We start from the raw sequence: 22,809 nt of genomic DNA on the forward strand, positions 1-22,809 counted from the left end.
GCCCTGGCGGCCCTTTCGGGGCAGGATGGATACAACTTAATGGGCCTGACACTCCACTCAAATACCATCACTTTCCCAACTATACAATATATTTAACTATCCGTTCACTGCTGGGATTCCTGGGTGCCTTGGTAGTTAAGAAACGGCTCTTAGGACTGCAGATGAGTGTGGTATCCACTCAAAGGACTAAGGTTAAATTTGTAATAACTTTGGGTTAAAGTGATTTAACTTTATATATTCAAACTATTCAATGATCTTAGGTAAATATGTTTAAAGGTAACCAAATAATGTGACAAAACATTCTAAATTTATGGATAAAATAGAGGGATAATACATGAAAAGCGAGTCTAATGTTAAAATATATAGCATTTAACAATTCTAAAATAAACGCTTTAACTCACTATATGTATTTGTGAAATTATAATTTTCGATAATCTCTAAAAGTTTTAACTCTTCTAATACACATTTGGTGACCGTTCCCAATCTGTAAGATGGATGTAGCGATACTGTAAATGGTGTGTACAGTAGTGAGTCAGCAAGAGAGTACGACTGTGATTAAGGTTCGTGTCGCTGAGATCATATGATTCAGTCAATTAATAAAAGTGATTTTCTTACGTTTTTGCACACTAAGATATTAGTTTTTACTGTAAACAAAGAATAAGACGATGGTCAATAGAATTGCATTTCAGTTTGAAGATTCAAATAAACTAACATAGACAAAAGGCACGAATTACTGTATGTGTTGCTCCCAGCGACCATTGTTTTCTTTCGTTTATTTACATATTTCACTTAATTTACTTATTTATTAATAAATAAGGATGGTAATACACAGAATAATTAAGTATTTTTTATTAATATAATAATTTAAGGAACTTCGTACAAGATGACGACGAGAGCCAAGTTCCTACGTCTGTCTAATATTTTGTTAAGCGTAGCTTGGGGTTGGCCTGTAGCTGGGAGAGGGCTGATAGGCTGAGTACTGGGCTTCACCCTCATATTCGACTTGAGCCACGAAACCGGAGTCGCCGTTCACGGTGTAGGTAACCCTTTGTAGACGACCATCGGGAAGCTGAACGTAATAAGCTCCTTCCGTATCGTAACCATTGCGACCTTCATTGTGACCGTAGTTGTTGCCAGAGTTGCCGTTGTTGACTGACCAGTCAAAGTTATACTGGGCAGGACCCTGAGAGAGAAAAGTCAAAACACCATTCATAACATTTATTGAAGATTATTTCATGTTTGGAAGATATAATTCAAATGAGAAGTACTGTATAAGGAATTAGAAATTCTGTTATTCAGTTAATAAAAATAATGTCAGTGAGTATTTTGGGTAAAAAAAAATCATACAATGATAACTCCTATGTGTGGATAGTAACACGTTTCTCAACTTACCGAGGGGGCAGGAGCAGTGTAGGAGGGGCGTGGAGGAGTGTAAGGGATAGTGTCAGCAACGGTGACAGCTACAAGGGCAGCGAGTACGTAAACCTGAAAGCCACAGATTAATGAGATAATTTAAAGTAGAAAATATATTTTAAGTATTATTTAAGCGAACTATTCATGACAGACAAGCAATGTATATAATACTCAGTTGAGTACCTTAAGAGCCATGTTAAGGTGTCAAGGCAGAGTGAGACTGATGTCCACCAATACAAGCGCTTGGTTTATATACTGAAGGCTCCACCCATCTTTTCCTGGCGTTAGATGGACGAGAGAAAACAACGGGACCTTGACACCTAGAAAATGACCATTGAACACCATGAAGAGAATGGACAAAACCCAACACCTGAAGAGCTTTCTGGCCTCTATCATCCTCCTAAAAGTTCATAGGTCAGGTTCTTGTTTACCAGATGCTGTTGTTCTAACACTACTCATCAGGATAGTATAATGTATAGTCTACCATCGAATATATTTTGGTTTTGCTTTTGGAGCTGTGTTTGTATGTTAACTCCTCAATTTACTACGCTCAAAAAAAGTTAGTTTTTCATTTAAAATAAAGAGATATCACAAAATAACACTGACCATCCATCCTTATTCAGAAGTGTTGTGCAGTAAGACGCATGTGTTTTGTGTTAACTGTCTTATGTTTGACCAGTGATTTATCATTTAACTTTGATCCTCAGAGTTTCCTCAGTCGTCTTATTACTTTATTGTAATAAATTTATGGATCAGGCTTAGAGTTGGTAAGGTAACACCATAATGAATGTTTGTTGAATAAAGGTGGTGAACATACAGTGTTACCACAGTGAGGATGATACTTGTGGATAACGAAGACATCACTGATTATACAGTTGGTGTCTCAGGTTTATGGGTTTTTGAAGGGAAAAGTGGCATATTGGATATAGATCAAATTTGGAAAGTAAGAGTTTCTCGAATGTTGTTTGCTTACAGATAAACAGATGACTTGACTATAATAGATGTGGTGTGTAGTAATTTTCCTCCAGTATAGACAGACTATGTTAGATCTGGTCCTGGTAGTTTTGATCCAAAGGGGAAATAAGTTTATTTAGAGTCAAAGCATCCATAGCTTCAAGGTAAAATGATAACCCTAACGGCGCTGATGGGCAGGGTGGATGCAGAATAAACATCCCCCTGTACACGAGGGGATAGGGTGACCGGCACTGCGCATAAACAACCTTTATATCCCAACTAAAATTTGGCTACCCATATACAGCTGGGTCACGTGGGCGCCCTGGACACGAGCCAGTGATGCTAAGGACTGTAGGTGAGTGATGAATACACTTACAGTGGGTTTGTCTTGGTGTTTTCTCGTCCGCGAATGGTGGTTCTCCTTTGTAACCAGGTACCATTTGGCTGATTGGGAATCAGCGTTGAAAGCGTCAAGGAAGCTCTTTTGGATGTGGAGCTTGGTAGTCTTTCTGAGGTGGTTCTTGGTCTGTTTCACGCTTGTTGAACTTGAATGCACGCTTGTAGAACGTGTTGCTGCCTTGGCTGCTTGCTCGGTTATAAGTCATTTCCGATTCCCTACATGACTGGGAACCAGTGTAAGACGAAGGATGGTTTTGTTCCTTGAAGTCCCAGCTGTGCGAGGATCGGGGTTATGATGTGGACGTTGTCTTTTGCTGACTATGTTGCAGCGTCTGTATGGCCGTTTTCGAGTCCGTGTGAATATTGATGGACTTATTGTGGGGTTGTGTTGTAGTGTGTTGTAGGCCTCTGAGATTGCTACTAAATTCTGTTTGGTGGGTGGAGGAAGTCATTAGAAAGTCTCCAAAGGACGGTCTGATCTTTGGGTGTAGAAGGCCGCTCCGGATCTATGATGTTTTCGGTCCACTGAGCCGTTCCCTGAAGTAAGATGCTTATCAGCCGGTGTCTCGGTGGTTTTGGCTTGGAGTTCTTCTTTTGAAGTCCTCCTTCTGGAGGTTGGCTGGTTATCACCCAGTTCGGTAATTTTGAATGTGGCTGGTGGAGGGCTCCATGGTGGTGGAACTACAGTCCTGGTTCCCTGTATGTCTGGTTGTTCTTGACGAGTGTTTCTGCTTGCAGGTGCTCCGATGACCTCGTTGTCTTCGGAGAGGATCAGTTGGCCCTCGCGCCTTGTGGTCGAGGTGGAGGGAGGGCACCGATTCGCGTTTTGGCAGCTGTGGGCTTATTCGTTTCACTGCTGATTTTGGCGAGGAGACCGGCTGTCACCGTTTTGACTCGTACTGCCAGGGTAGTAGTTCAGTTTCCATTTTGCAAATTGCAAATTCTGGTCCACATGGGTGCTCCTAAACATGGTCTTTGAGAGTATTATTTTTGGATACTTAGTTTAGCTATCTGGTCTTCTCTTCAGTCCAATAAGCGCTAGAGCACTGTAATTCTACCAGCGATGTGATGGCGGCCGTAGTAGGCTTTGAGCACGTGTATGTTCGCTCCTGTGGTTGTTGGTGAGCGACCATTATGTTGTGTCTGGGTTGTTCGTCCTGTGCCTGAGATACTCGAGTTGCTGCTTGAAAGTGAGTTTCTGGTCGAACCACAGATTCCCAAGACACTGGTGGGTGCTGGTCCAGACTACTGGCGGTTTTGTATGGAGAGCATCATGTCTGGTGTGCTCGTGCAGATGGCTACCGCTTTTTAATTTTGGCTGGATTATTTGAGTCTAAGTCTGTTGCACTCCTCTTCTATAAGTTGGAGTGCGTGTTGTTGACTAGTCTGTTTGCCCTCTTACTATGAGCTGTAAGTCGTCTGCATAGCAAAAGGAGCTTGGCTGTTTGGTCTGAAAAAGGAAGTCTGACTTTGTATTTTCCATCAGGACATTGAACAGCGTTAGACTGAGATGCTCTCCTTCTGGGGTTCCGTTTTGGTGGACCCTGTAGCTTGGAGGTTGCCCCTGAAAGCGTACTCTTGCTTCTCTGTGTGTGAGGTAGTCTGGATCCACCCCAGCAACCTTCTTGACGCCTTTTTTCGGCGAGTCGTTATAATGGCCAGTGGATTTGCTAGTTCGAAGGCCTTCTCTGCCGAGGTAAATATCATCAGCTGGCTTATTGGTCCATCGTGCTGGAGTATCCGGCAATGATGTTGCTCTGGGGCCGGTGTTCTCGGTAAGCAAAATATGAGGGTGCGGGTTGTCGACTTCTTCCACTTGAGTTCGTTGGAGAGCCATTCTTTCCCGTCTTCGTTAAGAATCTGGAGGATGAAGATGGTCTTGGTTTGTCTGGTTTGAGCTTCGGAATGGGCTGTATATCTGCTCTCTTCCATTCCGGTGGAAGTTCCTGTGCTATCCACAAAGCATTTCGGTGACTTGTAGCAAGCCTTGTGCCCGGCTTCTCCGGCATGGAAAAAGCATGAAGTAGGTTATCCTGTCGGCCCCTGGTGCTGTGTCCTTGCTTCGTTTTATCACCCCCTGGAGTTCTTGCTGGTTTGGCGTCTGTTTATGTCTTTCTTCAACATTGCGGCCTCTTTTCGATCATCTGGAGTTCGGTCTGACGCAGACGCCGTTGTGCTCTCCGCCTGTCTCTGCAGTTTTGTTCGTAGGAGAAGAGTTTTAAAGTCTCTCGGCCTCTTCTGGGTTGGGATGCCGGGTTGGTGGTGATGGTGTTGCCTTCCAGAGACGTTATTCCGATCTGGGCCCACATTTGCCGAGGAGGGTCGTGTCGTTCAGTTCGAACAGCAATTCAATTCAATTCAATTCAAATCTTCAAGTTTGCTCCAGATTCTCTGAGCTTGGCTGTGTGTGTGTTCAGTTTTTCGATATTGTATAATTCGTGAAGTTCTTGTATTTTGGTATTGTATGGGGGGAGTTGCTTTGATGCTTTACGGATAGCTTTGTTTTTTACTAATTGAAGTTTAAATTGGCTGGTTTTGCTGATCGTGCTGAGTGGTATTGGTGAGTACTCCAGGTGAGGGCGGACAAGTGCTTTGAATAGGTGTAGTTGAATTTTTGTGTCCATTTTGCTAAATCTTCGTAGTTTTGTGAGTTGTGATTGGGCAAGCGATTTGCGTTGTGTTATGTGTTTTGCTATGCCTGTTCTTGCTATTGTGAGTCCCAGAATATTGCCTTCGTTGGAGTATTGTATAGATACGTTGTTGACTGTGATTGGTGCTGGGTTTATTTTGGCAATGTGTATGATATTTAGTTTCTGTGTATTGGTCTGTATTTTCAACTTTTTTTCATATTCGTTAATTTGTTCGATGGCGTGGGCTGTTTTTCGTGCCATCATCTGTTTGCCCTTGCCTGGATGTTGGATGATTTGGGTGACGTCATCAGCATAAGCTACGTATTCTCCGTGTGTAGGAGGTGGCATGTCCACCGTGTATATTGTGCCGAGTGTGGGTGAGAGGTTACTTCCCTGTGGTACTCCGCTGTATAACTTGATGCTTGCCTATGTGGTTCCAATGATAATTTTAGCCTCTCTGTTGTCAAGGAAGTTACAAAGAAAGGAAGTAAATTTGTTGGGAAGTTCTTGGGTGGTAATTTTGTATTTGAGCCCTAAGTGCCAGACATTGTAGAATGCTTTTGCTTCGTCCCTTAATACTACGTTACATTGATCTCGGTTGTGCATTGCGTTTGCTATGTTTTCGTAAATTAGGGCTAAGGCTGTATGGGTTCCTCTGTGTTTTTTAAATAAAGCTAATGTTTGAGCAGGTACATTAAAATTTAATGACAAAACATTTATTAAATTAAAGAACAAAATATATTATGCAGTCTATCAGTATGGTATTATAACATTTCGAATAAAAAAAAACTTTAATTAACTTTATGTATTTATGAACTTTATGGCTTCGACAATACCGATTCACTACAACAAAGATGTGAATAGGAGAATTTTCCAAAATACAGAATGCCATCATTCAGCCGAGGGTTAATAGTAATTACTGTATGTTCGTGTCGTTGACTTCAATTTATTCAGGCATTTTGACATTGTAAGATTTATCTACGCATTCCACAGAACTTACAAACAGTAATAAGATTGTTAATCACGGCATGATTTTGGAATGAAGACATTTTGGGATAAAAATGATGGGCTGGAATTAACTTTGTTATCAGTTCTTTCCGTGATGTACCTCTAATTGTACGTTGTTATTCGTGTACTTATACTGATTGGTAGGAGTCATGTATTACTGTGTGCTTGATGGTAAATCTAAGTTTTATTATACAACATACTTGAGGGGAATTATTATTTTTTCATTCGTATGTGTACATGTTTCAATTTATTCGTTAGTAGTTAAGGGTGGTGGTCAGGTAATCTTTTAGTATTTTTTATTAATGTAATAATTTATGCAGATTTAAACATGTGTATTAACTATTTCGTTAAGCGTAACCAGGGGTTGGCCTGTAGCTAGGAGAGGGCTGGTAGGCTGGGTACTGAGCCTCGCCCTCGTAGTCTACTTGAGCCACATAGCCGGAATCGCCGTTCACGGTGTAGGTAACTCTCTGTAGACGACCGTCGGGAAGCTGAACGTAATAAGATCCCTCGGTGTCGTAGCCATTACGACCTTCATAGTGGCCAAAGTCGTTGCCGGAGTTGCCGTCGTTCACTGACCAGTCAAAGTTGTACTGGGCAGGACCCTGAGAGTAAAAAACCATCCAGCATTCAAATTATAATTGTTGAATAGGAATATAATTGTATACTATATGCTATATCAGAAAATTTAAAACACAGCCAATATATATAATGTTCACAGGACTATTGATTTCAATCAAAAATTATTATCGTAGGATGATAATTGCTATTTTATGTGTTAAAACTTACAACAGGGGCAGGAGCGTTGTAGGAGGGACGTGGAGGGGTGTAGGGGATATTGTCTGCAATAGCGACTACCACAAGGGCAGCGAGGACGTAAACCTGAAAACCACAGAATCAATATTTCATTCAAAGTGAAATAATCTCCTACAATTATATGAAAGTGCTCTTCGCATGGTAGACAGGTAATGTATAACATAATCATTTGTTTACCTTAAGAGCCATGTTTAGGTGTGAGGGAAGAGCGAGAGTGATGTCCAGCGTTACTCGCTCCAGGTTTATATACTGAAGGCTCCACCCATCTTTTCGTGATGTTACATGTGAGGTGGAAAGCAGCAGAGTCCTTGACCCTGGTAAGTGACCACTGAACACCTTTTTCCAAGGGCTAGATTATAGCAAGTGAGGTTATAGGTCATGCTCTAGTTTAATAAGTGCCTCTATTTTAACACTTTCCTCATAACGACTGACTTTCGAATGTGCGTTCTGTGTGCTTCGATATATTTCTGTTTCGAATATGTTTTTATGTAGATTCATAAAATTTAATGTACAATTAAAAATATTTCTTGGCATGAAGTGTTATTAAGCAATTAATTTAAATAAATAGCACTGAATCTACATCCTTATTAATTAGTGCTTTGTCAGACCTAAATCTAACACCCTGAAGCCATCCGCGTAAGCATTATAAAGTTTGTATTAAATTTCGGGGAGGCTCAGAACTGGTAAAGTATCGCTATAATGAATATTTATTGAATAATGATGGTGAACACAGAGTATATATAACTTATAACTTAGGATACCACATTAAGGATGATACTTGTGGACAGCATATAGTTTACTGATTATGAAGTTGGTGTCTCAGTTTAATGGTTTTAGAACGAAAAAGTGACATATTGCATAAACTGTAGATCAAATATGGCAAAATAGAATTTTCTTGGATGTTCTTTCCTTACAGACAGAGATTATCCAGTTATAAAAGATCTATATCTTACTCATTATGTTCCAGTAACTTACATCTAAAGGGAAAAGCTGTTTACTTAAAGTTTTTGTTCATAAATCTAAGGTAAATCTCCATAAAATTACGCCCTATTGACCTGACGGACTAGAGGGGCAAGATGAATATGGCACTTTTAATAATACTTCTTTGATATACAAGGAGGTGCCATGGTCGACACTGTATTCATCTGCTTTCACTTCCGCAACTACAAATTTAACTACATATTTACAACTGCTTTAACCTAGTGTCCTAGTGTCTAGGTGAGTGGTGTATCTACTCTAAGTACTAAAATATGTTGCTTTATCTTTTTGTTTGAAGTGTTCAGGATCGTGGGTTTTTCAAGGAAATCAAATTAATACGCTAAAATATATAATGTTAATGTATTAAAAGGTAGAAGATTCACTTATTTGAATATCAAGAAATGATTTTCCAATTTCTACAAGTGAAAGTATACAATGCTTACATGGCGATGAATTGTGGATTAAAATCTTGAAAATATCCCTGTAGGAACATTTTTGACAGAGATGTTAGAATGTGTTCTGAATTATATCTTGTATTTTTAAGCCATCGGCGTTGATGACTCAGCTATGACTAGAGGAATCATTTATTCGACTATCTAGCAAGAATCCTTGAAACCCGTTACGCTACCTACTTACTCTGTACACGAGTGAGTGAACAAGTCAGGGAGTGTGACATGCTGATTGTCCTCAACCATTGATGGTTAACCTTATTTAATGCTCGTTTACTAGTGTTCTTAAGATTCAGACACATTTCAATATCAATGGATTAATCTATCCACTCCACATGAAGGATAAATTTTAAGAAATTCCTACATTTAATAAGTGCATTTTTCATATTTATTAAATAATGGTTCTTTTAACTAAACCAGTTTATTTGGTTAAAATAATAATCGTATATGGGTGAATAAGAAAAGATTTGGGAATGGCTACGTTTTCAGTTGAACATCAATGAGATGTTACTCTGAATGAAAGTAAATCTGTAATTTTCTGTTTTATAACTGGCAGGTGACTTATATGACTGTTTGTATGTTTTGGCTGCTAAATTTAAATTTATATTCTTGTAAACATACTTATATGATTTTAATAAGGCTCTCTTGAACGATTCATGCCTGTGTTTATGTACTATTTTACTTAAATTCGGCAGGAAGACGAAAGACATGTTTTTTGAGAACTTTTTTATTGATATGTTAACTTAAACAGATCCATACTTGTACAGTAGAAGATTCAATTTCCTAATGTATATATTTAATTAAGCGTAGCCAGGGGTTGGCCTGTAGCTGGGAGAGGGCTGATAGGCTGGATACTGGGCGTCACCCTGATATTCAACCTGAGCCACGTAGCCGGAGTCGCCGTTCACGGTGTAGGTAACCCTCTGTAGACGACCATCGGGAAGCTGAACATAATAGGATCCCTCAGTGTTGTAGCCATTACGAGCTTCGTTGTGGCCGTAGTCGTTGCCGGAGTTCGCGTCGTTCACTAACCAGTCAAAGTTGTACTGAGCAGGACCCTGGGGAGAAATTACACAAGTCAGGGCATAATCAGACCATGTTAAGCCAACACATTCTCTGATAACAATACAGAGATATGTTTTAGTGTTTGAAAAGGTTCAGATGAATATTGCCTACAATAACTTGTATATAAAAAGAAAAAAGTATATAGAACTACCGAGGGGCGGAGCGTTGTAGGAAGGACTTGGAGGGGTGTAGGGGATATTGTCAGCGATGACGACGGCCACAAGGGCAGCGAGGACGTAAACCTGAAAAACACCAAATCATGAAACAATCTTAAGTAAAATGTAATTTCAACTTTTTGAAGGCGCATTTCTTATAGTTCTCAGGTAAAATATATCACTCATATGATTACCATAAGAGCCATCCTGCGATGTGAGGGAAGAGTGAGACTGATGTCGTACCACACGCGCCAGGTTTATATACTGGAGGCTCCACCCATCTTGTCACGGTGTTAGATATAAGAGGGAAAGCAACACGGACTTGATAATGGTAAGTGATTACAGAACTTCACCATTCAACACCTTTTTGAGAAGAAATATCAACAGTCAAGACGTGAGGAGCTCTGTGACCTACACCACCCTCCCAGGAGGTCGTAGGTCGTCGCCCAGTTCAAAGTGTTGCTGTTCTAAAACTTACCTCGTGAGGATTTTCAAGTGTGCATTTTATGTTCTACGAGCCGTTTTATATATAAATTTTAAATAGAAATGTCACAAATAAGACTGTTTACGTGCCCACTCACAATTGTTTGCTAGACCTGAAACTTAATGGGTAATACAGATTTTTTTCTATCGTTTTAGTTGCGTGTCATTACCGTCCTGTGATCCAAAATGTTTCTCCAGCCGTCTTACACCCTGAAGCCATATTTCTCATAATCAACTTTCAGCAAGTTTAGGTTGTCCGGTACAAATGCACTATATTATTTGAATAATTAACATAAGGAAATGTCCACTTATCACAAAAAAAAATATTAGCAAAGTGTAGGTCCCATGTTAATCTCATATCATAGACGAAATTGGCACATTGGGTATAAATAAGATATGCCGAAATAGGATTTTCATGATCGTTGTAACATTAAGAACGAAGAGTCCAGTCTTTATTAAGACATCTAGTTCCTCCTCATATGCCTAAGGTAAAGCTAGTTTGTTGTTGATGCACATCTGCTTACCTACTTCCTAGGGATAAAGATAGTTCCCTAAGGGGAATACATGGATAAATATAGGATAAAAGTTTATGAATATGTGATATGGGGCAGAATAGATACAGCATACTGCATACTAATCTTTCTGTGCACAAGGAGGCTGGGTGGCTGGCACTATACTTTCCAGCCATTATTTCTCAAAATAAAAACTTATCTACCCATTCACTTCTGGGTTAGCTGGGTGCCCTGGACTGTAGGTGAGTGTTGAATCTGCTCAAAGAACATAAGTTATCATTTAAATTCCTGTATATTAAAGAGAATAATTATTAATTTCCTAGCATTTAATTAACTTAGATAAATTTATCTAATGCTTACCAAGTTCTTATTCAGAAACATATAAGCTAATTTATAGTTAATGTAAAATATTTAACGATCTGAGGAACAAAAATTCATTATTTTCAGTGTGCTAAGGTAAAAATACCAATTAATTAATTATTTATTAAATTAAATATCAAACATTTTAAGAACTACTGGCGAGAACATTGTAGAGTGTGATGTTGGAATATATAGATATGATACTAATGCATTTTTATGACTATGAATTTAATCTTTGATCTCATTTAATTAATTTGTTAACTTTAAGGCCTCAAAAATAAAGAATCATTTGAAGAAAGATATGAGTAAAAACAAAGCCAAAGTAATTCAGGTAGATACTTTTCAAGCCCCTTACCTAGCTACTCACGCCCCCGGGAGTGAAGGGAAGAACAGAGTAATTGGTCCATACAGTATCTGAGTCACTCACCAAGATAGAGATTCTCTGTCATCCTGGATGTCATCAAGGAGACGATAGTTAGCATTTTTTAAATATTTTTTTTTTGCCAGTGTTCATATTACTAATTTAAGGATTTAGTCACATTACATGATGTGCACATATAGGAACATCTTCACTCCATTAATATGTTTTTTGTCTATTTACTTTCAATGGTTCTCTTAACTTTACTGTACCAGTGTATTTATTACAAAACAAAGAATAATAAGAAAGTAAATATAAGTAGGACATGAGAATGGCAAAATTTTCAGATAACATCAACTTTATTTATTGAGGTTCTCACGTAGAAACAAAAGGAATGGAAGTCTGTAATGTAGCTGACTGGTAAATGACAAATATAGCTGATAATATATTTTTGCTGCTAAATCTAAATTAATATTCTTTTTTACATACTCGAACATCGATATGTTTTGAATAAGACCATTTTAGTCAATGTATTCGTGCATAAGGTACTTATGTTACTTATTTCGTTGAATAAATAAAGATTTTGAGACAAGGATTTTCTTAGAATTATTTATTGATATAATAAGTTATGCAGATTCATAAATGTCGATGAAAAGATTCAACTTCATAATCAAAATATTTGGTTAAGCATAGCCAGGGGTTGGCCTGTAGCTGGGAGAGGGCTGGTAGGCTGAGTACTGGGCTTCTCCCTGATATTCGACTTGAGCCACATAGCCGGAGTCGCCGTTCACGGTGTAAGTAACCCTCTGCAGACGACCGTCGGGAAGCTGAACGTAATAAGATCCCTGAGTGTCGTAACCATTGCGATCTTCGTTGTGGCCATAGTCGTTGCCAGAGTTGCCGTCGTTCACTGACCAGTCAAAGTTGTACTGGGCAGGACCCTGAAAGTGAAAATTAAACACCATTCAGGGCATAAATATAGCATATCTTTAAAATAGGTAGCTGTGGAACTAACATTAGAATATTTCATACAATATTGCAAATAAGACCCTTAGAACGATAACTTGTGTTGGCTAGGGACAGCAAAACACGTCTAATCCTTACAACAGGAGCGGGAGCGTTGTAAGAAGGACGTGGAGGGGTGTAGGGGATATTGTCAGCGACTGCGACGACCACAAGGGCAGAGAGGACGTAAACCTGAAAATTACACCGAATGATAAAGTAATTCAAAGTAATTTTTCTTGTTTTACCTCAACGCACTTCTCCCGGCAGATAAGTAGTGTATATCATATATTTTTTTTTAATTTACCGTAAGAGCCATGTTGAGGTGTGATGGTCGAGCGAGACTATGTCCACCAATACTCGCGCCAGGTTTATATACTGGAGGCTCCACCCATCTTGTCACGGTGTTAGATATAAGAGGGAAAGCAACACGGCCTTGATAATGGTAAGTGATTACAGAACTTCACCATTCAACACCTCTTTGAGAAGAAATATCAACATTCAAGACGAGAGGAGCTCTGTGACCTTCACCACCCTCCCAGGAGGTCGTAGGTCGTGCTCTAGTTCACAAAGCGTTGCTGTTCTAAAACTTTCCTCGTGAGGATTTTCAAGTGTGCATTTTATGTTCTACGAGCCGTTTTATATATAAATTTTAAATAGAAATGTCACAAATAAGACTGTTTACGTGCCCATTCACAATTGTTTGCTAGACCTGAAACTTAATGGGTAATACAGATTTTTTTCTATCGTTTTATTTGCGTGTCATTACCGTCCTGTGATCCAAAATGTTTCTCCAGCCGTCTTACACCCTGAAGCCATATTTCTCATAATCAACTTTCTGAAGCAAGTTTAGAAGTTGTCCGGTACAAATGCACTATATTATTTGAATAATTAACATAAGGAAATGTCCACTATCACTAAAAAAAATATTAGCAATGTGTAGGTCCCATGTTAATCTCATATCATAGACGAAATTGGCACATTGGGTATAAACAAGATATGCCGAAATAGGATTTTCATGATCGTTGTTGTATGATATATATGGACACAAAGTAGTACCTTCAGCTGTATATTGTTATATTACTCTTATTAATTATGTATAGTAAAGTATTGCAGAACATGTATTAATTCTATGTAATATTCCATTTATTGTGCACCATGTTATGTATATAAATTATCACATTTATACTTTATGTATTCAGCTTGTGAATGCTGGCATCTGCACAGGCCAGCGCGTAGTAATACATAGATAGATGTAAAGAGATAAGACAGAGTCCTCGTGGCGTGACCACGGGCTTCTGCGTCCTATTGTATATATATATATCTCCCGTACGAGAATAGAACCTACTTTTAAGACAACAAGTGTTTGTGTATACCCTCAGTAGTATAGAACATTCTTTGGGTATCTGGCAATACGCTAGATGGCGCAGTGATTATTTCTCAGTGAGATACAGTGGACCAAGCCTTCGCCCGGACTCTGTTAATGGCGTCTCGTCTTCAGTGACCTCAGCTTCAGACAGCAAGACTACTACAAGCCTCTAGACTTACAGTGTTGTGAAGTGCTATGCTGTGCTGTGAAGTGAAGTGTTTTGTGAAGTGCTGTGCTGTGTATTTTAATCATAATTGTCTGTGCAAGTTGCGGTCAGATGACTAATGGAGTGGCCCGACAGTACGTGCTCTCCCGTCTCTGGCCTGAGGGTGACTGAGAGCCAGCGCTCGACGCTGCCCAACCGCTCCTACGTCTGGCAGCGCGCCAAGTCTCTCCCCTCCCGCCAGACACACACACACACACACACACGCATTCACCTTATACAGTATTTTCTTGTGACTTACTGTAGAATTCTGTAATTCTGTGCATAGATTACGAGGGGCTGACCCGGTCTTTTGCACAAATAGAGTACAGAAGCAGTCGGCATGTCTCACAGGGATCAAAACGATACCCTGGACGATGGGGTTACGAGTTTTAGTGTGGGAGACCTCTCCCCACCCACGCTTACGCCCCACGCTCCCCACAGTGACACCGCCCAGTCACCCACAGAATCTCCTCGCTCGTCGCGAGCCAGCTCTCCTGCGATGCATGCGTCCACAGATCTCCTTCAACTGATAAAGTGGATGGAAACTTCTCGACGCCAGGACGATATTGCAAGGAGAGAAGAGGAAGAAATTAGGTACAAAGAGTCTGAAAGACGACGCCACAAAGAGGAACAAACACGCAGAGGACTCGAAGAGATACGTAGACGTGAGGATGACCTTAGAAGACAGGAGGATCAAGCCAGATTTGAAGTCTTGATTTTTCTGTTAGCCTCCCCACAACGTTCTACCGTACAAGATTCGTCTGCTACTACTAATGTTGATGCGACTAGAGGTACTGGTACCTCATTTCCCAGAGTCGGAACAACACCTCAAAAGGCTGCTGTACAGACGCCTCCCTCTCTGATGTCTGACGCTTCTTATCAGATGTTTCGGGAATGGCGTCGACGTTGGCAAGACTACGCAACAATGGGTGACTTGTCAAGTTTATCACAGCCGAAACAAATGATACAGCTTCGTATGTGCTTGTCCTTAGAGACACAACGTACTCTCGAGCACACACTTCAAGTGCCTCCTACGACAACTCTGACGGTAGAGGCCGTGCTCGACAAGTTGCAGGAACACGTCAAGGGAGAGCGCAACGAAGCACTCAGGAGAAGACAACTCCTCCAATGTAAACAGCTTGAGGGAGAATCTTTTGACGCATTTTTTGTAAGGCTCAAAAGGTGTTCAGAGGAAGTTGATGTTTGTCCCGGACATTCTCAAGTCTGTGAAGAGACACAACTTAAGACAATCATTTTAACGGGTGTCCGAGATGAAGAGCTAGTTCAGCGTCTCATTTCACTTGACCCCACTTCCTCCCTTCGAGATGTTGTTACGAAATGTCGAGCGTACGAGGCCGCCAGGTGTGCGACTTCAGCTTTACGCTCACAACCTGACCAGGTGAGGGCAGTGTCTTCCTACAGAAAGGGTAAGAAGCAGCAAGGTAACCCCACCCCTCACCCTCCAGCTACACCTTCAGCAGCAGCTTTGTGTAACAGCTGTGCGAGACAGCATAATGCCTCCCAGTGCCCAGCTGCTCAAAGCGTGTGCAGAAGTTGCGACCGCCAGGGTCACTGGGCTTATACAGTCAAGTGCCCTGCTAGCAAAGTTCAGTGCAGACTTTGTGGTCGTGTGGGCCATTATGACAAATGTTGTCGTAAGAAGACACAGAAACGACGCCACCTAGGATCCAAGAAGTCATCCTCAGGTAGTGCTGGCGCGCCCCCTCCTTCTGGCAAGCATCAAGACGCTGTGTCCAGTCGTTCCTGCCGTCGTGTACGTAGTTCCACAGACACGACGCCCCAGCACATCAATGTCGTCATTTCTTACGGTAACTCGTCATCCAGTCTTCAGATGTTACCTGACACCGGTGCTGACGTCTCAGTAATTGGTCCACAACATTTAGCAAGTTTGGGAATACCCCGGAGCAACCTACAGCCCCCTCCTCAGACAACGAAACTGACAGCTGATGGTTCCAAGATGGCTCCAGCTTTGGGATCTTTCTGGGCTACCCTTACCTTTGGTAAGCAGTCTTGCTCAGCCCGGATTGATGTTCATAATGGTATCCCGACTCCGCTCTTATCAAATGGCCATTGTCAAGAATTGGCCATTATTTCCAAGGAATTCCCTAAACCTATCTTAAAGGTCACCCATGTCAACAGGTTGAAGGAATTCCCTATCTCTACTAACACGTCCCCTTCTGACGCAAGAGCTTACCTTCTCAAGGAGTTTGCTGACGTGTTGGTTAATAAGAAATCTTTAGGATCCACACCACTCAAGCCGATGGTGGGTCCACCTATGAAGATTCATCTTAAGGATGGTGCTACACCTTTTGCCATCCACACCCCTCGTTTGATTCCTCACGCCTACAAGGAGCTAGTTAGACAAGAGCTTGACTCCATGGTTGCTCAGGGAATCATCAAGCCGGCCGGAGACGAACCTTCACTTTGGTGCCACCCTCTCGTCCCCGTCGCCAAACCTCGTGGTGGAGTACGGATCACCACCGATCTGTCAAAACTTAACCAGCAAGTTTCCCGTCCAGCCCACCCTTCACCCACACCCTTCGCAGCTGTTCGAAGTGTGGACCCGAAGGCGAAGTTTTTTACAACTATGGACGCCTTATGTGGTTATTGGCAGATCGAGTTGGCCGAAGAAGACCAACACTTGACTACATTCATCACACCATTTGGAAGATATCAGTATCGCAGAGGCCCCATGGGATTTGCGGCTACGGGCGATGCATTCTGTCAACGTGGTGACGCGGCCCTTCAAGGAGTCACGAATTGTGTCAAGGTGGTTGATGATATCTTACTCCACGACGAAGACTACTGTGCCCACCTCTCCCGGATATATGAAGTTCTCACCAGATGTCGAAAGTACGGGATTACCCTCAACGCTGACAAGTTTGTAGTCGCCGCTCCATCAGTAAACTTCTGTGGGTACACCCTCTCAGCATCAGGCATCGCAGCTGACCCGGAGAAAGTAAGTGGAATCAGGGATTTTCCAACCCCTGCCAACCTGACAGACCTCCGTTCTTTTTTGGGTCTGGTCAATCAGCTGGCTGAATTTACACCTGATATCTCCGCCGCAGCCCAGCCGTTACGCCCCCTGCTGAGCCCCAGGAGGACATTCCTGTGGACCCCAGATCATCAAGAGGCCTTCCAGCGAGTCAAGCAGGCCCTCTTGAGTCCACCTGTCCTCGCCTGTTACGACCCAGCCCTACCCACCATCCTCCAGACTGACGCCTCCAGACTCTACGGCGTTGGTTACGCCCTTCTGCAGGACCATGGCGGTGGACAACTCCGCTTAATTCAGTGTGGATCCCGGTTCCTGACCGACGCTGAGACCCGATATGCCACGATTGAGCTGGAGATGTTGGCTGTTGTCTGGGCGATGGCGAAGTGCCGTTTCTACCTGATAGGACTTCAGCACTTCACCCTCTTCACGGATCATCGCCCCCTTATACCTATAATCAATCACTACTCTTTGGATGCAGTAGAAAATCCTCGCCTTCAACGTCTGAAAGAGAAGCTCTCGCCTTATCTCTTCACGGCTGTGTGGCGTGCGGGTAAGCTGTTGTGCATCCCGGATGCCCTGTCCCGCGCCCCTGTCAGTCGCCCCACCCCAGAGGACGAGATGTTGTGTTCTACAGCTGCTGCATCCCTCAAGTCAGTGGTTTCATTGAAGGCCGTCTTCACATCAGAAGAGTCTACAGCACCGGATGCAGACAAGACCCTTGAAGATCTCCGCACCGCAGCCCGGGCCGACCCTTCCTACATCCGGCTCGTCGACTGTGTGTCTCAGGGATTTCCATCTAACCGATACGACCTTCATGAATCGCTACTCCCGTACTGGAAAATACGCGAGGACCTCTATTGTGATGGAGACCTCGTCTTGTATGGTCCACGAGTAGTTATTCCTGCTGCCCTACGCCGCCGTACCTTGGCCCGCCTTCACGACAGCCATCGAGGAGTGGAGGCCACCAAGCGACGGGCGAAGCAGACTGTATTTTGGCCCGGAATCGACGCGGACATTGCAAGTACCGTCCGTGCCTGTGAACCGTGCCAGATTCTGCAACCTAGCCAGCAACAGGAACCTTTAATGTGCGACGACAACCCTTCAAGACCCTTCGAGTCTGTGTCGGCCGATTTCTTTGCAGTAGCAGGGAAGTCCTTCCTCGTCATTGCCGACCGACTGTCTGGATGGTCTGTTGTCGTCCGCTGTGGTAGTGATACAACGGCTACTGCTACCATCCGGAGCTTCAGGCATTACTTCAGAGAAGTTGGTGTTCCCCTCCGCCTCAGGACTGATGGAGGACCCCAGTTCACCAGCCACGAGTTCCGGGACTTCATGGACCGTTGGGGAGTCCGTCATGTCGTGACCTGGCGAATGGACACGCTGAAGCCGCAGTCAAGACTGTGAAACACCTGATCCTTAAGGTGTCACCCTCAGGAAATATCGACTGCGAGGACTTCGATCGAGGTTTGTTGGAGTTACGCAACACCCCGAACTTCACCGGACGCTCCCCAGCCCAGGTTCTATACGGACATCATCTCAGGTCTTGTGTTCCTGCCCACCCGAAGTCTTTTTCTCAAGAGTGGCAGGCCAAGACTGAAGAATGTGACCGCCGTGCAGCAGAACGAGCCGCAGATGTCGCTGCTCGGTATGACTGTCATGCCCGCCCCCTTCCCAGGTTGAGTATCGGCCAGCAGATCAGGATTCAAGATCCGGTATCTCACCGCTGGGACAAGGTTGGGGTTGTTATGGGTATTGGCCGGTCCAGGGACTACCAAGTGCGTCTTCCTAGTGGTAGAGTATGGTGGAGGAACCGTCGTTTCCTCCGACCTGTGGAGCTGCCTAGTGTTGACCCCTCCCCAGTTGAGTCCCCTAATGTTGATGTCTCTAAAGTAAATCCATCCCCACCTTGTGTTTCTGCCCCAGTACTCCGCAGGTCCGAGCGACTCAGAAACAAAAGGTCCGCTCAAGATGAAACTATGAGCGTATAGGGGGGAGGGAGGTGTATGATATATATGGACACAAAGTAGTACCTTCAGCTGTATATTGTTATATTACTCTTATTAATTATGTATAGTAAAGTATTGCAGAACATGTATTAATTCTATGTAATATTCCATTTATTGTGCACCATGTTATGTATATAAATTATCACATTTATACTTTATGTATTTAGCTTGTGAATGCTGGCATCTGCACAGGCCAGCGCGTAGAAATACATAGATAGATGTAAAGAGTGAAGACAGAGTCCTCGTGGCGTGACCACGGGCTTCTGCGTCCTATTGTATATATATATCTCCCGTACGAGAATAGAACCTACTTTTAAGACAACAAGTGTTTGTGTATACCCTCAGTAGTATAGAACATTCTTTGGGTATCTGGCAATACGCTAGAGTTGTAACATTAAGAACGAAGAGTCCAGTCTTTATTAAGACATCTAGTTCCTCCTCATATGCCTAAGGTAAAGCTAGTTTGTTGTTGATGCACATCTGCTTACCTACTTCCTAGGGATAAAGATAGTTCCCTAAGGGGAATACATGGATAAATATAGGATAAAAGTTTATGAATATGTGATATGGGGCAGAATAGATACAGCATACTGCATACTAATCTTTCTGTGCACAAGGAGGCTGGGTGGCTGGCACTATACTTTCCAGCCATTATTTCTCAAAATAAAAACTTATCTACCCATTCACTTCTGGGTTAGCTGGGTGCCCTGGACTGTAGGTGAGTGTTGAATCTGCTCAAAGAACATAAGTTATCATTTAAATTCCTGTATATTAAAGAGAATAATTATTAATTTCCTAGCATTTAATTAACTTAGATAAATTTATCTAATGCTTACCAAGTTCTTATTCAGAAACATATAAGCTAATTTATAGTTAATGTAAAATATTTAACGATCTGAGGAACAAAAATTCATTATTTTCAGTGTGCTAAGGTAAAAATACCAATAAATTAATTATTTATTAAATTAAATATCAAACATTTTAAGAACTACTGGCGAGAACATTGTAGAGTGTGATGTTGGAATATATAGATATGATATTAATGTATTTTTATGACTATGAATTTAATCTTTGATCTCATTTAATTAATTTGTTAACTTTACGGCCTCAAAAATAAAGAATCATTTGAAGAAAGATATGAGCAAAAACAAAGCCAAAGTAATTCTGGTAGATACTTTTCAAGCCCCTTACCTAGCTACTCACGCCCCCGGGAGTGAAGGGACAAACACAGCAATTGGTCCATACAGTATCTGAGTCACTCACCAAGTTAGAGATTCTCTGTAATCCTGGATGTCATCAAGGAGACGATAGTTAGCATTTTTTAAATTTTTTTTACCAGTGTGCATATTACTAATTTAAAGATTTAGTCACATTACATGATGTGCACATATAGGAACATCTTCACTCCATTAATATGTTTTTTGTCTATTTACTTTCAATGGTTCTCTTAACTTTACTGTACCAGTGTATTTATTACAAAACAAAGAATAATAAGAAAGTAAATAAAAGTAGGACATCAGAATGGCAAAATTTTCAGATAACATCAACTTTATTTATTGAGGTTCTCACGTAGAAACAAAAGGAATGGAAGTCTGTAATGTAGCTGACTGGTAAATGACAAAGATAGCTGATAATATATTTTTGCTGCTAAATCTAAATTAATATTCTTTTAAACATACTCGAACATCGATATGTTTTGAATAAGACCATTTTAGACAATGTATTCGTGCATAAGGTACTTATGTTACTTATTTCGTTGAATAAATAAAGATTTTGAGACAAGGATTTTCTTAGAATTATTTATTGATATAATAAGTTATGCAGATTCATAAATGTCGATGAAAAGATTCAACTTCATAATCAAAATATTTGGTTAAGCGTAGCTAGGGGTTGGCCTGTAGCTGGGAGAGGGCTGGTAGGCTGAGTACTGGGCTTCTCCCTGATATTCGACTTGAGCCACATAGCCGGAGTCGCCGTTCACGGTGTAAGTAACCCTCTGCAGACGACCGTCGGGAAGCTGAACGTAATAAGATCCCTGAGTGTCGTAACCATTGCGATCTTCGTTGTGGCCATAGTCGTTGCCAGAGTTGCCGTCGTTCACTGACCAGTCAAAGTTGTACTGGGCAGGACCCTGAAAGTGAAAATTAAACACCATTCAGGGCATAAATATAGCATATCTTTAAAATAGGTAGCTGTGGAACTAACATTAGAATATTTCATACAATATTTCAAATAAAACCCTTAGAACGATAACTTGTGTTGGCTAGGGACAGCAAAACACGTCTAAAACTTACAACAGGAGCGGGAGCGTTGTAGGAAGGACGTGGAGGGGTGTAGGGGATATTGTCAGCGACTGCGACGACCACAAGGGCAGCGAGGAAGTAAACCTGAAAATAACACCGAATCATAGAGTAATTCAAAGTATTTTTTCTTGTTTTCCCTCAATGCACTTCTCCCGGCAGGTAAGTAGTGTATATCATATTTTTTTTAATTTACCGTAAGAGCCATGTTGAGGTGTGAGGGTCGAGCGAGACTATGTCCACCAATACTCGCTCCAGGTTTATATACTGGAGGCTCCACCCATCTTGTCATGACGCTAGTTGTAAGGGGGAAAGCAGCAGTGCCCTTGAGACTCGTAAGTGACAACGGCACCTCACCACATTAACACCTCCCCGAGGTGAACCATCAAAATACAATACGTGAAGAACTTTGTCACCTCCATCATCCTGCCAGAGTCCCAGAATTGTATTTTTAATGCTCTGGTTCAAGAGGTGCTGTCCTAAAACTTTCCTACTAAGTACTTTCGGTTGTCATAGATAAATTGAAACAGAGATATTAAGTATAGTAATATTGTAGATATATGAATGTCGTAAATAGGATTTAATTTCCATGCTCATTCAGAAGTGTTTGCTGGACCTAAACCATCATGATTCTAAGTGTTTTTGTGGTGCACAGCCTGTCGTTTTGCTTATGTCCCATAATCTATTTTTTATCTGCATTTTTGCTTCCACTGTCTTACATCCTGAAACCATACCTGTGAGCTTCATAACAAACTTTCTGAAATAGATTTAGAAATTGTCAGGTAAAATTATAACACATCCAATTAGTAATACCACATTAAGGATGAATCTTGTGGATGTCATAAAGAGAAGCAAAACTGAAGTTCGTATCCCAGGCTAATATCGTATCGAAGGCAAAAGTGGCACATTGGATATCGATCAAATACAGTATGTCATAATAAAAAATTTTTATCGATGTTTTATTAAAAACGAAAAGATCAACCCGTTACAAGAGAAGAGGTCTAGAGCTTCCCCATTTGCTTAAATTAAGACAGTTTGTTGTTGTTCTGCATCTGTTTACTTACATCTGCAAGAAAAACGGTTATTTACGGGATATACTCGTACATAGATATATGTGAGCTGAAAGTTTATAAAGATATAAATATGACAATGATGGACCATTTTGGGGCATGATGGATGCAGTTTACTGAATATTAATCATTCTGTACTCAAAGAAGCAGGGAGACCGGCACTACGCTTGACAGCCCTTATTTCCCAAACTACATATTTTTCTACCCATTCACAAATGGGTCAACTAGGTGTCCAGGAGGCGAACCAACAGCTCAGTTCGA

At 41.6% G+C, this 22,809-nt stretch overlaps 4 protein-coding genes across 6 annotated transcripts in view; all 4 read right to left on the bottom strand.

The window, feature by feature from the left end:
- Positions 1-12,972, bottom strand: part of LOC121877817 (pro-resilin-like) — a 27,227-nt gene extending 14,255 nt beyond the window's left edge. For both annotated transcript variants that reach the window (XM_042383700.1, XM_042383699.1), the window contains exons 1-3: positions 12,890-12,972; positions 12,685-12,777; positions 12,260-12,521 (exon numbers count right to left, since the gene is read on the bottom strand). In XM_042383700.1, the coding sequence (XP_042239634.1) occupies positions 12,264-12,521; positions 12,685-12,777; positions 12,890-12,901 (363 nt within the window). In that variant the 5' untranslated portion in view covers positions 12,902-12,972 and the 3' untranslated portion in view covers positions 12,260-12,263. The remainder of the gene's footprint in view (positions 1-12,259; positions 12,522-12,684; positions 12,778-12,889) is intronic.
- On the bottom strand, positions 835-1,638 carry LOC121877822 (pro-resilin-like). Its single transcript, XM_042383706.1, has 3 exons — positions 1,597-1,638; positions 1,393-1,485; positions 835-1,183 (listed from the first exon to the last, which is right to left on the bottom strand). Exons 1-3 carry the CDS (start codon positions 1,606-1,608, stop codon positions 926-928), a joined length of 363 nt encoding a protein of 120 aa, XP_042239640.1. The 5' UTR covers positions 1,609-1,638; the 3' UTR covers positions 835-925.
- Positions 6,687-7,450, bottom strand: LOC121877821 (pro-resilin-like). The gene is made up of 3 exons (XM_042383705.1): positions 7,398-7,450; positions 7,194-7,286; positions 6,687-7,009 (listed from the first exon to the last, which is right to left on the bottom strand). The coding sequence occupies exons 1-3, from the start codon at positions 7,407-7,409 to the stop codon at positions 6,752-6,754; spliced, it is 363 nt and encodes a 120-aa protein (XP_042239639.1). The 5' UTR covers positions 7,410-7,450; the 3' UTR covers positions 6,687-6,751.
- On the bottom strand, positions 9,365-21,735 carry LOC121877820 (pro-resilin-like). 2 transcript variants are annotated; one of them, XM_042383704.1, is made up of 4 exons: positions 21,675-21,735; positions 21,480-21,565; positions 9,864-9,870; positions 9,365-9,705 (listed from the first exon to the last, which is right to left on the bottom strand). In XM_042383704.1, exons 1-4 carry the CDS (start codon positions 21,684-21,686, stop codon positions 9,448-9,450), a joined length of 363 nt encoding a protein of 120 aa, XP_042239638.1. In that variant the 5' UTR covers positions 21,687-21,735; the 3' UTR covers positions 9,365-9,447. The 2 variants fall into 2 exon arrangements, with proteins under 2 accessions (XP_042239638.1, XP_042239636.1); XM_042383702.1 differs by lacking the exons at positions 9,365-9,705; positions 9,864-9,870 and adding an exon at positions 20,964-21,309 and having other exon boundaries at positions 21,473-21,565.
- Between the last annotated feature and the right edge of the window lie 1,074 nt (positions 21,736-22,809).

This window comes from Homarus americanus, unplaced genomic scaffold (assembly GCF_018991925.1).
Source record: "Homarus americanus isolate GMGI-L3 unplaced genomic scaffold, GMGI_Hamer_2.0 scaffold24523, whole genome shotgun sequence".
Classification (NCBI taxonomy): Eukaryota; Metazoa; Arthropoda; class Malacostraca; order Decapoda; family Nephropidae; genus Homarus; species Homarus americanus.